At 46.3% G+C, this 18,424-nt stretch overlaps 1 protein-coding gene across 8 annotated transcripts in view; it reads left to right on the top strand.

Moving 5' to 3' along the window:
• Nucleotides 1-18,424, top strand: part of LOC1276854 (uncharacterized) — a 276,309-nt gene that overhangs the window by 238,893 nt on the left and 18,992 nt on the right. For 6 of the 8 annotated variants that reach the window (XM_061643829.1, XM_061643825.1, XM_061643826.1 and 3 more), the window contains one exon: nt 12,455-13,484. In XM_061643829.1, coding sequence (XP_061499813.1) covers nt 12,455-13,484 — 1,030 coding nt within the window. Of the gene's footprint in view, nt 1-1,782; nt 1,945-12,454; nt 13,485-18,424 lie in introns of those variants that run through there. The other 2 variants (XM_061643832.1, XM_061643831.1) reach the window with 2 other exon arrangements.

Here is an 18,424-nt window from a genome sequence, read left to right as displayed (position 1 = left end):
GACTTTCCCTCTCGAACGTGTGTATCGAACCAACACCCGCGGGTCTGCTATATCTGCAACGAATCATCTACGGTGTGTTGGACTGGAGGTTGATGGTGGTAAACCCATGTTGGCGCTATCTTGACCGACGCATCTTCCGACATCACTGACAGGGTAAGGTAAAGATTCCAGGAAAGCGCCCCCAGAAGGAAGGCCATACGCGTCGTGAGGAAATCCTTCAACTGTACTCAACCCGGGTCTTCACTACTCCTACAACCATTGCGAGACACATAAAGACAAAAATATCATTTCCTGTGTGTGTGTGTTTTTCTCCACCGGTATCGCACCGGTCCGATCAACAGCATTGGTTCTTGCTTCATGCTGTGCCTGCCTGCGCCCGTTCTATATGCGCACCCATTCGTATGCAAGCGCTCGTGCGTGCACTTCCAGGCACGGCAGCGCATTAGTATGAAGCACACGGTTGCTCGGCTGGAATGGTTATAAATATCTTTCCCTTCTGTACCAGAGCGGGGTGAAATGCATCCGCGATGAGGTAGAAAGAGACAGCGAGAAGGAATAACGTCAAAAAAGTGCATCAAGCCATACGTTGGTAATGCAGAAATCGAGAGAGAGAGAGAGGGCAAGTTAGAGCGCACAGGTCGTACGAAAGTCAAGGGCAAGGGAACTTGGCACAGCATGGTGTGCCATGGTGTTAGAAGGAGAAGGAAGCACGGGTGTAACAAAATACAAAAAAAGGGGAAACGCTTCACTTTGTCACACAAATCAGTCACCGCAAGTCACCGCGGGAAAACGCCACTCCTTCACATTGACGAGAGTGGCGTGGCGCACCACCTCTCCGTTGCGTTTTAATTGCGCCGGCGGCAATTTCCCTTTACGCGGGTAGAGAAGAGGGAAAGGTGGGAAGGATGTGTTGGAAGGGGGAATAATCAAAATAAATAAAGGACGCGTGCGATACGCGTTTGTTCAACGCTGTCCTCTTCTAACGCTCTGTTAGAACCCAACGGCCGCTCGCCTGTGTCGCCTGCTTTGCCCAGTGAGAGTGTGTTTGTGCGAGAACGGCTCGAGAACGAAAATAAAGCAAGGGAACAAACACACAACATATGAAACCTTTTTTTTTGTTGTGTTGTTGTTCCTCTCCGGGGCACATGGGATGTAGGGAACGCAACCCTGCCAGTGGCTCTTCGTTCGTGAGTATGCGGTAAGCCACGGTGCTGTTAGGACGCGGTTTTGGGAACGATCTCCTTTTCGAAGGAAAGCAAAAAAAGTATCCTCTGCCCGAGAAACGTGTTCATTTCGCTGGGACCCATCCGCCGAATGATTAATGATCGAACTTTCTGCACCGAAAAGTTGGTGCATTTTTTGGTGATTTCTTGAAGCGAATCGGTGTGTTAAATTTAGTGCAGCATAAAAATCACATAACGATCGCACACTCGAAAATTGCAAGGTTCGAGCGCGAATGTTCCACTGGAAATATTCTGCTACTCTTGCTCTCTTCTGTGCTGTGCCGTGTGCGATCAGTGAAAGTGAAAGGAAAAGGATGCAAGTGGTGCCCAACATAGTGTCCCGCTGTGTGTAGGGTACATGATGTACAGAGCTTGAGAGCTTGAAGAAAAAAAAAGGCCAAACAACCAGTGCTGATAAGATAAAGGGCGTCCGTCATAATCGTTTGTGTGTGTTGGTGGGGTTACTTGACGAAATTGCATCTCAAGAGCCAGTGAAGTGTAATTACGGTTGATAGTTCGTGGTTGAAGGAGAAAAAAGTGAAACTGTAGCGAAATAATTTTGGGGGGGGGGCGAATAATTTTCCCCATTGCACCTGTGAGCGTTGATCTCGGTGCGTTTCGATTGTTTCTGCGTTGCGCAAAAAAACATATAAAAGACAACCATTGCGTCCTGTTGGATTTGTGGTGGAGCTGGCACGAGGTGATTATTTCTTCTTTATCTGTACGTGTTCCATTGGGTGGTTTGGGTCATTTTTCTTAAGCTTAATTATAGTTATCTGTTTGCTGGTAGGGATTCGGAAAAGGGGTTCGAGCGATTTTTGGTGAATTATTTCGTCTTCTTGTGACATGAGTAATAATCAATCTCGAAGGCAGCGATTATTGCAGCAGGCAAAAAAAAGTTAAGTCTGCAAAACGGGACTAATAATTGAAGAGCAAATATTTGCCTTCCCTTTTGTGCGTGTGGCATTTGATTTGCTTTAATGGAGGAATATGAGCGATCTGTGGATAATATGCCAATTACACATTATTTTGATGTATTTTATTGTAACCATTTGTTAATGGCTGTGGTCTGTAATAAGTAAGGGAAACATCTGATAAGAGGTCACTTACATTTTTCTTTATTTCCAATATATTCCGATTAATGATGTGCTACAAGAAGCTGTTCCTATAGCTTCAATAACAGCTTCAAATAAGATTCCGATTCAGCTAAAGCAAGATTGTGCACCTTTTAGCCCTCCACTCGAGAACAACGGTGCTGCTGCTGCTGCTGCGAACTTTATTTACCCTGAAGCTGTTCAAACAACCGGACTCTCTGCCATAATTTCACTTTTACCAACCTTTCAACCAAGCCTCCAAGCCAGCTGACCACTTCCGAGAGCAGCAGCCAACAACCAAACGTTCCTCTTCTCGTGCGCCACGGCGCCAAAGGACGCCGCTGCATCCAACCGTCGCAGCAACAACATCTGTCGCAGCCAGGCATGTCGGTGAAAAAAGACACCCAGCCGGTGATGTCGCCATCAATGTGCAGCGCTCAACTGCTCATGCCTAATGGTGTATGACTTTGTTTTGACAGCGTATGTCCTCCGCTGCGTTTGCTCTCACACACATACAAAATCCGTCCAGCGTCCGAATGGACACGTTTCCGAATTACTTACGCCTGGAGACTTAACAAGCTTGTGCCATCGGCCTGCACACACACATCCGGCATATATCGATGGCGGGGTACCACCGTGGACCGGGCCTGACCGGGCAGAGCGAAGCAAAGGAGGCCGTTTAATCAACCGCCGCCCTGCCGGATGGCACGTGTTTTGACGATTGGCAATGCAAAAGCTTGCTTTTGTGTGGCGAACGACAAGAATAAGCATATCACTTCTAGTGTGTGTGTGCTGGAAGAAAGAGGGATTATTGCCAGTGGTTTTGTTTGGGAAGGAGTGCGTTTGCAATGCCGAATCAATTATGTACTTCCTTCTTTCACGAGTGGCGGATTTGGTTTCGTTCCACCCGGATGAGCTGTGGAGAGTGTGGACAGTGAGTGCTGACACAAAGAGGAATGAAAAGGAAACACTGTTGCATTGCTGGGTATTTTAATACCTTTTTCGCCAATCTGTATGCTTTACACGTACTAAAGGTTTTTATTAGAAGGATCGTGTTTGTTAATAAGCTGAAGAATATCTGTGAAAGATGTTTTCAATGGCAAAAAGCGGACATACTGGCTGCTGGTGACATACTCCTTCCCATTTGACACCTTTTTTGTGATACTTTTCTTCCCATTAAGCCCAATAAAACACGTTTTCACTATCCTCATCTCATTGCTCTGGTGCGTTAATAACCAATTACGGAAAGGAGCAACAGAACGTTATACACACGCTCCGGCCACGTGTCTCACGAAGTTGAGAACTCCTCTCTTCGCTTTAATACCGCTTATTGAACTCATCACTTCATTCACCACACATTGGAGCTATCACCTTTCACAAACATGAAAGCAAAAGCGGCGGTTTCCCCTCATAGCCATTAAAGCGGCGGAAACGGTTCTATCCGAAAACGGGGCAATAAAAATCCTGTGGCAGAACTAATTCTTTTCCTTCCCATTTCGCGTGCCATGTGCGGAGCGGTCCGGGGGCCCGACTGGCAAAATATTGATTCACCCATCTTGTGGCAGCTTCCCGTTTTGCCATCGCTGCTCATTTCCGGTGCATCCCGTCGGTGAATTTCCGGGCAACGGGTACGGTCGGTCGGTCAATATTTGCTTGCGAATAAACACAGTCACACGAGGGATGAGGGAAGGGGAGTCGAACGATGCATTGTGCGAAACGCAAAGTTCGTTTGATGTGCAGAGGAAGTGTTCGACGGTGAAAGGTAGTGCTGTTTTTCTGCTGATTTTTTGTGGAAATATATTTATTTGTATTACTTTTAGGGTCATTTTGTTTCTGTACTATAGAAAAATTGAATTTTTCGAATCTGTTGTAAACGATCAATTTCCATTTCTCTGAATTGCTGCCAACACGCTATATCAATGCGATCAATTACAGTAATCTTTCTACAATATGGTCTCCAAATTCGTGTATCCTTCCCTAATGAACCAATTGCGAACAACTACTTTGATTTAATTTCCTCAAATTTGTTCTCACTTTCTCCCGATGGTAGGCCTTTTCAAGTGCCCCGTTGCTCGTCCTTCGGGGACAGGAAATCCTTGCACGGCTAATTGAATCCTGAGCCGATACATTTCCCCTCGTATTTTGCAACTGTTGCATCATTATGTGTCCCGATAATTTACCCTCCATGAAAAGGGACGTATTCGCTTGAAGAGGGATCACATTTTAAATCTCTTCTGAACATTTGCTCGATTACATGAGATGGATCTGGAAATGTTCAGATGTATTGTAACAATGCATCCTATTAAGCATCTGATAAGGATCTCTCGGTTGCTTGGGATTCAAGAGTTTGTAATGAAGCTGCAATATGTTTATCGTACAACTAAATGTACAGAAAAAGCTTGTAAATTGAGGAAATAGTCTCTTTAAAAGAACTTTATTTGCGCTCATTTTTCACAGCGCATTAATTATGCGAACCAAGGTTGAATTTCCGGGCAGACATCGAAGCAATCCTTGGCCTTTTCCAGCTCACGATTGATAACCGTGCGACTTAACACTTGATCTGCAATTGCTGTCACTGGCTGGCTCGGCCGCGCTGCCGAGAGCTCACGAGCTGGATTTTAAATGGCAAATAAAAAATTGTACATCGACCTAAGCCCCTTGAGTGTGTACACCACGCCCCTTAACAAGCCCCGGCGGAAGGCTGCCCGGGAAGCCGAAATTAACTTATCATGCGACCCCCAGAGTTGCCCCCGTTTTTTCGCGCACCGTAAATCGCACACCGAGCGTCCACAAACGAAGCAACAAAGTAGTCACCACGCGGCACCTTATGCTTGCGCGGCTGCATTGTGTGACCCACGGGTGCCCGCCACTCTACTGCCGCGGTAGGTGCCTCAGACAGAGAACATCGCGACGCGGAAGCCTCCGTATAACATACAACATGTTCATGTCGCGTTTTAGAAGGTCCCCCGGATCCCGTGCGCGCGGGGTATATGCGGGACTGACTGAATGGAGCAAAACGAAAAGGGGAATTCTTCGTTCGTCCTCGCTTCGTGATCCAGATGTTGCACAATGGCGTGTCTGGAGCAGACGTACCGTGTTATACAATGTCGATCGGCGGGATGATGTGATGACGGAATGGTGGCGTGTGCTGTTGGCTGCTGCTGCCGATGGAGCGTTGCGGGAGCTCGGGCTAATAGTTGAAAGGAAAAGTTCCGACATCGCGTCAGACGAGGGGGCAACTGATGGAAAGAGGCTTTGTTTGTGTGCTCGGTGTCGGGCTGTGTTTGGACGGTGTGGGGGACGGTGTTGTTGCAGGCCGAGCGAACGATTTATGCTGCTGGTGCTAGGGCCGCTTCAAAGAGGAAAACCGTTTTAGCATGTATCTTTCCGCTTGCAAATGGTGGTGATAAGATGGTTTACGAATTACTTGCATTTATTGTGAGCATTTGAAAGCGGGATCTGTATTCGCTAGGATTAATTGGGCTGTTGTCACAACGATTACTCTTTATGCAATGTTTTATGAACTAAACATACATTTTAGGAAATTTTTCGAATTAAAATATATTGGAACAACTCTCAAAAATACAGGAACTTAAGAACATAGTGATAAACTGTCTTTGAGACCCTTTTCGTTTTAATTTCGTAGGCTGAAATTTCAGCCTGTCTGCTTTTTGCATTGTATAGCCGTTTTTCGAGCAGCTTTCTAAGTGAGCATTACGAGTATATACAGGTGGGCTTATCCCAAGGTGCATGAATTTAGAAGGCTGATATTTATCGCTTCTGTTTCTGAATGACGATTTCATAAGTGTGTTGTGTATTCTTCAAGGCTCCAGAAAGTTTGTTTGAAAAGTTTTCACCCATCCTGTCAAAAAGTGATATTCAAAATTGGTTATAAAAACATGCTACGAGACCACCTGGACTACATACACTTTGATTCTGGATTCCGTCACCAGATCTCTTTAATGTACCTTGGGATAAATGTAAACACCACCTTGTTCTGCCATTTTTCGAGCAGGTACTCGAATCTAATTGTAGCTTTTAGGCTATAATAATCTAGACTGAAAATTGCAGGCTAGTTTTATGTGTGGTTTTGTATGGAGTGTTTACATGATTTCAGCCTCCAACTGTCATACTCCATACAAAAGACTGACTAGAATCGTGAAGGGCCCCATTGTTAGTTACATAGACAAAGTTTACACTTTTACGTCAAATTCTTGAGGATTTTGAAGACCTAACTCCTCCAGAATAATGTTATAGATTAACAAGAGTAACAGATGAACTTCTACATGAAGCGTTGTCTACGAAATGTTGGGAAGATGGAAAGGTCTTGTATCTGAATAAAATCAGATAATGTGGATACTTACCGTGACTTACTCTTCCGCCTTGTTTGCCAAAACATCAATATCTTCCCTGAGTCCAAATTATTCCTGATCCCAAACAGAATTTTGACAAAAGAGGACGTGCCCTCTAACACCAATTGCTGGATGGAAGACATTCTCATCCATCATAACGGATCGTATGCCTGCCGACTTTCCATTTTTGCAAAGTATCACACATCACTCTCCGTACGTTAGTTTCTGCCAAAATTAATTACTCGTTGAAAGCAGTCTTGATGTTTAATTACACTTCACTACACTCTACCACAAGATGCTGAGGTTGATGATGACGATGACGTAGAGTGAAATGATCTTTCACCAATAGATCGTCAAAAAAAACAGCAAGCGCGTACCGTTTTACACTTGACAATAAACCTCTAATTGCGCGAGATTTTGATTTGCCGTTACGCAACGCCAATAGATAGATGCCTGCGAGATGCGATAACAGTGTGTCCTGCAAAAATTTCACGTAATCCATCGCTACCAATCGGCCGACCTTTAGGAGAAGTGATGTGAAAATGCCCGGTTGCGCAATCGTGTGCTGCCGCCACCCTTGGTGTGCCGACGGAAGAATGAGATCCCTACGCTCGGTTAAAGGGAAGCGCAAAAAAGCGGTAAAGTCCAACTTCCCTCCCCGGTGTCGACCGACCGACCTGTCCGCCATGTCCAGCCGGGCGGAATAATCATCCCCGGGAGTAAAGGGAGCAAAAGCAAAAAAAAAAAAAAAAGAAATATGTATGTCGAGAGCAACAGACACTATGGTTTGCGCGAAAAACCCCCTCGAGCTGATGTGACGCACTAATCGTACCTCTCGTGACGTCTCATTCAACTCTTTTCAAAACTCCGTACCGCACACCGTTTCCGTTAGTCGTCTTTTAGGAACCGCTGGCAAGTATCGGGCCGTGCGGTGCAAAATTTCCATTCCGAGTTCCTCTTCCTCCCACTTTCTGTGGGGGAGTGGGGGTGAGGAATCGCTCCTAATCCTGGATAGTGATCGGTAAACGATAGCTAATTTTGCACGAGTACTACTCCTCCCAGCACCGCTTTTGCGGCTTTCTTCCGTACATTATTTTATACTTTATCATCATTCTGCACGCCCCCTTGTGGTGAGGACGCCCCTCTGACAGGGAGCATTCCAAGAGTGTGAGGGCGAAAGAGAGAGAGAGATAGAGAGAGAGAGAGAGAGAGAGAGAGAGAGAGAGAGAGAGAGAGAGAGAGAGAGAGAGACAGGAGTTCAGGCACAAAAATTGGCACCGATTCCTGCGGGCCGCGTTGTTGGGTGCAACCATCATCGCAAAGAGATTTCCGTGCTGAAGGCGGCCGGGCCAGGAACTGATTAGTCGTTGGCGTGCCGACGGCTGTGGTGCCTTGCCGTTTTGTTGTCGTTGTGTGGTGCGGTGGTCATCACAACGACGCGAGCCTTTGCACACACTCGCGCGTGTGGGGAGTATCTTTCGCGCGTGTGTTGACGGGGAACGTTGACGCCGTGCGGAAACAGGCAGGCCGGCACTCGACGAGCGAAAATTGAAATTAGTAATTACGATAATTGCTAAGGATCATAAATTAAACGAAAAACAAAATTGGCCTGCCATTTGGAAGTGTGTGTGTGTGTTGTCGGAAGTTTTGTTGTGCACACGTGGTGTGTGGTGGAACACGTCATCTTCCGGAATGGCGGTGGCCCTCGAGACAAGCGAGATGCGTTTTCAAATGGATAAATGATTTTTTGATGAGCTGTCCGAAATTATGCAAGAATTCAGAAATGTTCAAAAACGAGTGTGTTTGTGTGTGAGTGATGTTTGCAAAGGTTTAAGCGCAATTAAATTATCATTTTAGGTAGACAAGAATTAACAATGAAGCGTCTCATATGAAGCACTGATCATAAACTCATCATTTTATGTAATCGAAAAATAATCTGCTTCAAGTGAATTTAAATAAAATTTAAACATCGTAAATTCAATAATGTATGCCACTGAACCCCTTTGTTTGTCGCCTAAAAGTATGCAATTTGCTTGATAAAACGTTCTTAACAAGAATGTCGAAAGTCTTGTAAGTTATTGAAATGGCATTACCATCAATGAACACATGCTTTAAATGTAACATTATTGTGTATATATTCCACACCGGTCGCATCGATATCTACCACCAACTCAAGGAAATAATCAAGAAGCAGGCATACTTCGAACGCCCGATTGCATCTTCCTCAATGCCACAAACGCCCTGCTGATGAACTCTCACTTTCCATACAACCTCGACAGCCAATTGGAAGATAAACACGACCAGTTCAGTTGTGTGATTAATGGACAGTTGAGCTTTGGTGCTGCGAGTATCGCTTCAAACACACGGTCGGGCGGGCATCAGTTGTCAGTTTCCGGCGCATACGTTTTTTTCTTCTCTTTTCTCCAATTCCCCTAACCCTAATCACCGTAACAAGATCGCATGTGCTCCGTGTGGCTCTCCTCCCGTGGCCACACACCAACACTGATAGCACTGATTAATTGAATTCGTTTTGTAATCTTATCATACGGACCGATCTCGCAACGCTCGTCCATTGAGGGGAACTCCACAGAAGAAAGGAAGAAAAACATTTAAGGTTACGTTTCTCTCGGGCGTCAAACAGACCAGTCACTCACTTCAGGCTTTCGGTGGTGCTTTCGGAGGCGAAGGCGTCGTCGAGGGATGCTGCACCAGTTTTTTTGATTAATTGGAGCTCTCACATCTATTCTGCTAAATGGCGCCCCCGCGACCGCACCAGCCAGCAATGCACAGCAGGAGCCTTTCGCGAAGACATGCTCGATTTCCTGTACCATTATTCAAACTCTGCCACAACGACCACACTCCCTCCAGGCCTCTACTGCTCCGATCATTGGATCGTTCGCGCTCCAATCCCACCCGATGACGGTATCGGGCGGCGGATCTTTCCACCGAACATTGATCACCACCGCGTACATTGCAGCTCAGTTGCAGCTGCAGCACGTGTGACGGGTGACGACTAAGCATCGAATGTCGCACGTCGGTCACCTCAAAACCCCACCAGCTCCCCATAGTGAGCTCGTGGTGCAGCATTGACACACAGAGCCGTGGCCGGCCAATCGATGCCGGCGACTTAATTGAGCAATTACAACCAATAAATCACACCGCATATCGATGATTAATGGGTGGGCGCGCGCTTCCATCCCAATTTTGTGTCCAAACCCGGCAGAAACCCGGAGAAACACCACAACGCTTCAGCGTGTAAAAACAAAAACCCTTTCCACGATCGCCTCATCGGATTAACCCTGGAATCTGCGGATCGGCGGACGAGAGATGCGAGAAGCTTTTAAGGCTAATTTTAAGTGTTGGCACGAAAATGATGATGGCCAGCGCGGAAGAGGAGAGTAGAGTTTGTGTGCGAGGAAGCTGTGTGTGTGTGTGTGCCGTGAAAAGTTCGCGCGTTCAGATCGGGCGGGTGTTTTTTTTTTTATTCGCGAACACACCCCGGGAGAAAGGGATCGATTTTTGTTCGACACGGTAGTGTGTAGTGGCCACCATAAACTATCTTCGGCATCGAATCTACATCTTAATTATATTAATAAAAATTACCCGCCTTGCGGATGAAAATTGATCCCCGGCGAGCAAAGTGATCCTCGGCGCTGGGGAAGATCGGAAAAGATCGTTACCCTTTCTCACCCCTCTTGGGGGCATTCGTGGACTTTGAGGGAGAGTTTTTTTTATACATTTCTTCGATTTCTTCTCCACAAAACCTTTGATGTGCTTTTGGTTTGAAACTTTTGGACACGGTGGGCCTGTCTGACCTCAGTCGGTCAGTTCTTGTGAACAGTCCCTTGGCAGAGCTATTGTGGCGTGCGAAGGTTGCAGGTGCAAGCGTGATCGATTTTTTTTTTTTTGGTTTTGCCATCCCAACATTCGAAGAAGAGCATTTTTTCGAGAGTGAAACCGTAGATTTATACGCCATTGAATTTAATATCCGCAAGAGCTACATGCGAGGCTCCTCTTCTTTTAAAACGAACCGCAAATGCGAGCACTTTTAGAGCCTAATCTTGATCTCGCGAAATACATCCTTCCTTTCCTACCGCGCGGCAACATCGGCCCCAAAACACCCCCCGCACACGTACGCGCATTTCCGTTTGGATAATTTATCAAAAACAAACCACATTAAACACATACAGGCCAAGCGAAACAATTTGTTTCGATGCTCTCACCCTCGGTTTAATCGTTCGCAAGCGGCGGGCAGCATTCAAAGTGGGGGCAGGCTAAAAGGGAAAAAAGGGCGAAAAATGATAGCGATAAACTCTGGACCGGACCACCGACGACTGGCTGGCTGGCCTTTCCCTTTGCTTGCAGACAACACCACCCCTTCCCACCGCCCCCTTTCCCGGCCGCGTGTGCGTGTAATCGGATCACGAACCACGGAATGGAAATTAATTGGACAATTTCTTTTCGCGAACCGCTGCACACCGGAATCAGAGCCGGGAGAAGCCGGTCATGTAAAAGCATGTCGTTGGCACGTACAAGCACATGTTTAGCTACTCGATTTGATATTTATTACCCGCCTGTCTGTGTGTGTGTGCATGTTTTGGTCATAACGCAATGTTCCGTTTCCTTCCCTTTTGCTTTCTCCCCCTTTTTACGCGGAGTGTTTTGCTTTTGAGTACCGCCGTGCCAGGTTGACTCGCGACTCGCGGTTATCAAACAAACATTTCGAAGCATAAGAAGAAAAAAACTGTATCCACGGAAATATTATGGTGTCGGTTTGTTTTCGCGGGTCTTTATGGCAACGAGCAACGAGAAGTAGAAGAGGTAGCAAAAAAAAAAATGGGGGGCACTAGAGCTATCTGGAGTGTGCTAATTTTAATACGGTCACACCGCGTAGCGCCGTTTGGAGGATAAATAAATGGAACGATACGGTGCAATTTGAGTGCAACATGTGTAACTGTGTGCTGAATATTTATAGGTTCACATTTGACGCACTGTTTTATTGGGGCTACGCAACAGGGAACTAATAATAGGAAATGGATGTTAAGGGCATTTCTCTTCATTGGCGTGAATGTTGCGATAAGAGCAACTGTTTTTCAATCAATTTTAGGTTGGTTGTTATTTTTATCGCTTCATACACTCACAGATACTTACAGATTAGTTTATGGCATTAAGATAAACGTTTTGTGATGCTAGGCGATAATTTTAATATTAATCGATAACATGTCCTTACCTGGTTAACTGTAATTGTACTGTAACAAGAAGAATAATAAGAATAATAATTAAGAAGTACTCATTTATTATTTGCTTATCATTATCAACTCATCATTTTCTGTAATTATGATATGTCAGGCTTGAATATTGATAATTTCATCTGTAACGCTGTGTATAATTGGAGATTCATTTTTGATTTTTTTATATAGATGAATGAATGATGTAAAGAATCATATATACATATATTATGTTTTTTAAAAAAATATTGCACGATTAAATTAGGATCATTTTCACCAAGAAATTCATCAATTATCTCAATGCGGTTTGAAATTCGGTTCGAAGGACCAAAATGTGTAATATGACGTACATGTGGGAGGAATATTTATGATATTTTTGGATGCTTCGAATAACCGTGTACACGGTTGATATTCATTTGTATAGTTCATCTTCTGCTCTGTCGTGTGTGGTCTAATCTTTCTATCCTTATCGATAAATAATCCCATAAATGCATTCCATAACGCACAATATAGAATTCAAACAATAATAGTCCAATTTCTCTCTTTCATTCTCGCAGGACCTAAGCTGGTGTGACGGTTGGCCACTGGCTGTCGCGGGAGCCCTGGTGCTCCATCTGGGGGCTCTTGATGAATCGCTGGTCCGGTCGCAGGATACGTACCTTTGCATTCGACCCGAGCCGGACACGAGCAAACCCGAGCTCTATGCAGTTTGGCGTGGCACAAGCCCACCCTCAGCAGCAGCAGCAGCAGCAGCAGCAGGAGCAGCCCCAGCCTCGTCTACCGTTGCGTGTAGCAGCGCAACCACCCAACCACCACACCCATCGATCGTGTACCGTCGGTTGGATCCGATCCGCGATCCGGTCACCCCTCTAGCTGTGGAGATGCTGACGGAAGATCTGCCCGCCCTACTGCAAAACCTCCTGGTCGGCATCGAGCGGGCGATCAGCCGCGTCCCGCTGGAGGACCTTTCCTTTCCCACGCCGGACGGAGGGCTTACGGTGCCCGCTAGCGTCACCACCACCGCCACCACTGCCCCGTCCGATCCCGATGGCGACGAGAACGGGGAGCTGCTGAATGAAGCGGGCCGCAGCCCGGCAGCCAACAACAGCACGCCCGGCACACCCAAGCTCGGCCTGCTGAAGCGTCGCGAACTGATCACCAAAAACAACAAGCTGCTAATCAACAGCAAGTACACGCAGCTGAAGCGACAGCCGCTGGCGGCGACCGTCGTTTCCGGTGCGAACCTGTCAACGGCCGGCAGCCACCAGCACCGGCCGGGGGCGATCGGCGGCAATCAAAACGGCCACGGCGGCACCGGTGGAAAAAGTGAAAATGCGCCACAAATCGGCAGCAATCAGTGTAATGACGGCCTAAGCGTAACCATCTGCGACACCGGCGGCGTTGAGGGTGGTGGTGGAGGGCTGGCAGGAGATAATCAGCAATCAACAGCTGTGGACGCTGGTGCCTCAGCAGCAGCAGCAGCAGTAACACCATCGGCAGGGATGCCACTATTCTGTCTGGGAGGTTCCTTTCCACACATCGACAGCGACGAGGAGAGCAGCGACGAGCAGAAGAAGTGTGACCCAGGTAAGTCCGGCGGATGCTGTTACGCAACCTGACACTGTGTCTTGATTTTTCCTTGCGAAATTGTGACACAACGATTAAAATCCACTTTGAAGGGGGGAAAACGATTCATTTAAATAACCTAATTTCAGGCAAATGTTATGATAAATCACTCTACTTAAAATAGAATTTCTTTTCAATGTTTCATCGTAATGGTTTGGCTCAATATTATTTAAATCTTGTTTAATGATAGATCCTAAAGTAATCACACAAACATTATCGCAATCTATCCCACGGGTGTCAATAATACTTTCTTCGCGCCTCGTTCTATCAACAACAAGCACTTTGTTTCGCTTAAACGCCTTACCACCACGTTGATTACGTGCCAGTGACGCAGCCGCTTTTCCTGTTGACCTAGAATCCGAAGCGATTGTGTAACGGGAAGCCTGCCTGTTGTCGGCAAGCGTCAAGCCAATTGTACCGATACAGGGATGCCGGTTCAGGAAGAAGCAGGGAGGATGATTATTAGAAACATTTCTCTCATGCACCGTGTACACCGTGTACGTTTAAGGAGGCGGTTAACATCAACAAAAGCTTGCCATGTTTTTGTATGGCCGACAAAGCGTGGCTTAGTACGCTTATTAATTGCTCGGACCGGTTAACAACGGTCCCGGCTCGACCACTCTAACCGATCGCTAACTCCAGAAGAGCTGAAACAGGCCGCGGAACGATCGCATCGAATTCCCTTCTAATGAAATGCGGCCTCCCGTCTCCTGGTCGTTGAAAGCACACACCGTGCAATTGCACTCAAACGATAGAATTCAACGACCGATCAGACGAGGAACGGTGCGAGCGAAATCGATTTTTGATTGTGCATTCGAGATCGAGAAGGATATATTGGGAAAATTAAATGAGGAACGTGTTTAGTGTGGGGTCATTTCCATGCTCTGGAGTCTTATATGACCCCCATTTCTATATATGTGTTTAAACTTGTATGAAGCTTCAATACCATTCTGTTACCTCCTGTCCATAGGAAATCGATAATAAAGCTATAAAATAGCTCCAGTGTTTCAATTACGATCGGACCAACTTTATACCAGCATACATCTCTATCACTTAAAACATCTCTCCAAATCGATTTACAACCATTTCGCTCACAGACAAATGGGAGTAGTTCAGTGCGGCTTTGCGCATGCGCACTGCAAACCAAATGCGCACTGCATCTCATCCAACTCCTCCGAGCAAGATAATGATGACAAATGCGCTAAACACGCGGTGACAGCAGTTTTGCGTGCGGCAAACGCATAACAAGTTTGTCTAGACGCACTTGGCAAAACCGTGTCGCAATTAGCATACGGACCGACGACATTAAAACCCTGTCTTTTCCACTCGCTCCACTTCTTCTCCTCGGTTGCGTTTCCCGTTGCCGCCGCAATGAGTAGTACAACACGTGTTGAGTGTGTCAACTCCTCCTTTTTTTTTGTGTGACCGAAGAGAGGTGACATAATGACCGTCATTTAAACTAAACTACTTAAATGCAACCAGCAGAGAAGGTATGGAGCCCGGGCTGGCTTGCAATTGTCAACGCATTCGTGGCAAATTGTGGAATTATTAAATGCCTTTCCTGTAATGCCCTTAAATGGAATGTCTTTCAGGCGCAGGTAATAGTGCCGCAGAAACCATACCCCTTTGGAGCTTAAATGCACCAGTAATAAGATTTGGTCTCTTTTGGTCTGCTTCCAATTTTAAACGCACACAGGAAATGGGTGCACTCCTTGAGCAAATCTACCCCCGTTGCTTTGCTATTTACCTTGTGTTGAAAGGGATTTTATTTTTGTAATCTCTTTTTTTTTAAACACGATCGTTCAGGAAGCGGATCTTTCCCTTCTGGTCTGGTCGAATCGCTTCAGCTAATTTTAATGGGTCGCACCACATTAAACCGAAACGCACGAACCCGCACGAATCACAAGACGGAACCGATCGAATCAAATCAGTGCACACCGTGCACTCTAGTCTATGGGGCTGTGACTTTATCTTTTCACTTTCCGATTGTACAGAGCGTATGTGTAAACCTATTCCCGGATAGTCGCTTTTTTCTGCTCCCAAACAATCTGATAATAACGTGCAAATCCCAGTCCAGTCGCCCGCAAGTCACGATTGTGATGTACTCTCCGGGCGGACGAGAACGGACGGATTATAAATCGACATCGTGAACGAAAGGCGGACATTTGCTGCCGGAAGACGGCGGGTAATTAAATTACACCACACACTCTCCCACACACACAGACACACTGTGCGGTTGACTTTCAAAATACATCAAAAAGTACGGATCCGAACTTGACAGATTGCAGGTTCTGTGCGTCCATGCGGAGTGCGGAGATGACATCTTGCGCCCTGCCAAGAAAGAGCAAACGACATCGTCTGATCGGAAAACCGCACCATCATCGATCATCGATCGACACGCAATCGTCCCTCGAGCATCTGCTGCTGCAGAGATCGTGCACCGATCGTAAACAACAGTGATCCGTTCCCCGCCCCCAAAACATCCTCTCCTCCATTGACGCAAAGGCGGAGGTGACTTACGGGAAATATAAACACATTCTTCAACCCGCGATCTCAACTCCCAACGAAAGCGAATCTCTTTTGTGCTGTGCAGCGCGATGCAATTGTGCAATAATATGGGCGATGCGCGCATTGCCTCGAGCGCGCATTGAACGAGCAACAGTAACATATGGATGTATGTTTCTTTCTTGTTTGCCTCTTGCCGACAAGCTGACAGAAATCTCATCCCGCAATGCGCATGGGTCAGTTGCATGCACCTTTCGGACACTATCGGGTTCGGACAAAGCGGCCGCGATGGATTTACATTTCCGCTGCGGCGCGTCATCGACCCACAGAAGCTGCGGGTGCGAAACACGGTCGACCACGTCACGGCGCCTGTGTGATTGTCAGGGGTGCCCTGCCAGCTTCTTGCGATGATTGATCGTGATGCTTTATTGGCACGGTGCTATTGACGAGTTGCGATGTGCATTCGACGTTATGAATGGTTTGACAGGGTGAGATTGCGTTTGCGATGCGATGTGAAAATTGGCTACTTCCCTGTAAATGAGCTTCTTCGGAAGTGGAAGGCGTGGAGGAAGGAGTAAAAGTTGTTTGGAGGAGCTCTAGATTAAATTGGTGTCATTTTAAAATGATGGCATGGTGTTGATTGGTTATTTTGAAGCGATCTTTGAGTGTCTCTAGGCAATTGGAATAAAAGCCTATTTCAATTTCACAAAAAATTACAATTGGTAGCTATTTTTCTATATTAATCAAGCACATCATAGCTCACAGATTTGAACGGGACACAGGACTAGAACAAATTCCCAGAATTTCAACTTCAAGTTCAAGTCATTTCTATCCAAGACATAGACTCGGACTCCAAGACTCAGACCCAGACACCAAGACTTAAATCCAGAATCCAGAAGTTGAAATCCAATTGAGATCTTCGAATTTCTAGTTTAGGTTCATGACAAATAACAGAAAAAGATTCATTATTAGTAGAACAATATCTTCTAGTACAAAGCTTTTTTATGTCTGTTCTCATACATCCCTCTCTAAGTCATCTATATGCCAAATATGATAGACAGACATGCTCATTTCTGTGCCTTACCGTCTTCAATGTTGATAATTTCACAACAAAAAGCTGAATATCATGACGTTTGGTTCATCTTGTATCCCAAAAAACAATGGCAAAAAGTGGAATCAGATTGCTTGCATTGGAAGGCCCTCGCATACACTCTTCAGTTCTCTTCCATAGCATTTCTTTTATCTCTATGTCAATTAATAGAAACTCAAGAGAAACCAACCCATTACTTCTCTGCTAATCATCTTCAGCCCTATCAAATATTAATTAACCACGAATTGCTTCCCAAGGCCGGCAGAGAGCAAACACTTTCGTTTGAAAATTACTTGCGCTTCAAAAATATTTACCAAAACCTCCCGTACCCTCTGCCTCAACTCAACTCCACACACAGCTAGCGGGGCAAAGGTTCATCAATGTCACTCATAAATCACCGACCGACTGACCCACATACACGTGTAGCATCTTTTCCCCTTGCAAGACGGACAAATTGTGAACCCGCTGCCACAACAAAACAAGAAATCATCGTTCCTCCGACGAGCACAAATGAAAGCCGAACCTCCTCCCAAAAGAATGGTGTAAATTGGGCTTTTCTTTTCCCGGGTCATACCACCGCTCGGCGGTATCGAGGTGTTTGAGCTGGGAGGTTTTGAAGGGCCACCCAAGGTTCCAAAAATGCACACACGCACACACACACATACTCACTGAGGGCATACACTGGGGCTGGGCATTGGCCGTGGCCTCCAAATTATCCCTCTCGACCCTACTGCGTCAAAACACGCCTTATTTACATATCACAAACACAGTGGAGGCTTGAAATGCCGCCCCATTAATGAATGGCACGGTAATCTATCCCGACATCGACGAAATATCGTTGGGGTGATGCTAGTGGTGGAGCAAAAAAGATGATCGGACGGATTGGAAAGGGACAGGGCGCAACAACCTCACGGTCACCTGCTGTGCAGCGGCTGTGCTTAAGACACCACGCCGACGATCTTTTACGAGGCATATTTGGAGACATTGTGTGGAGAGACCGTCTTCAAACCCGGCTCGTACCGTACTCGCCTGTCCAAGCCGCACAACAGGTTCCGACGTGTGACCCTTGCCCAGTGGGTCAGTGGTACGATCCGCAATCATTTCACGTCCAAAATCGCATCATCCCTTCGGGATATGAATACTTCTCAGCTCCCCAATCTGATGAGCGGTCGCTAGAAGGCGTTCGTCGCTTATCAAAGAGGAGGTCACAGATTCGCCCCGCAGGATGCACGTTCTCCACGTAACAATTTCGTAACTGTACGCTATTCTTGTGGGTCAGTTTTGCCACATCACATCCTGCAGGGTC

Source organism: Anopheles gambiae, chromosome 2 (assembly GCF_943734735.2).
Source record: "Anopheles gambiae chromosome 2, idAnoGambNW_F1_1, whole genome shotgun sequence".
Lineage (NCBI taxonomy): Eukaryota > Metazoa > Arthropoda > Insecta > Diptera > Culicidae > Anopheles > Anopheles gambiae.
Note: the sequence above shows the minus strand (reverse complement) of the source record. Positions and strands in the feature narration are given on the sequence as shown.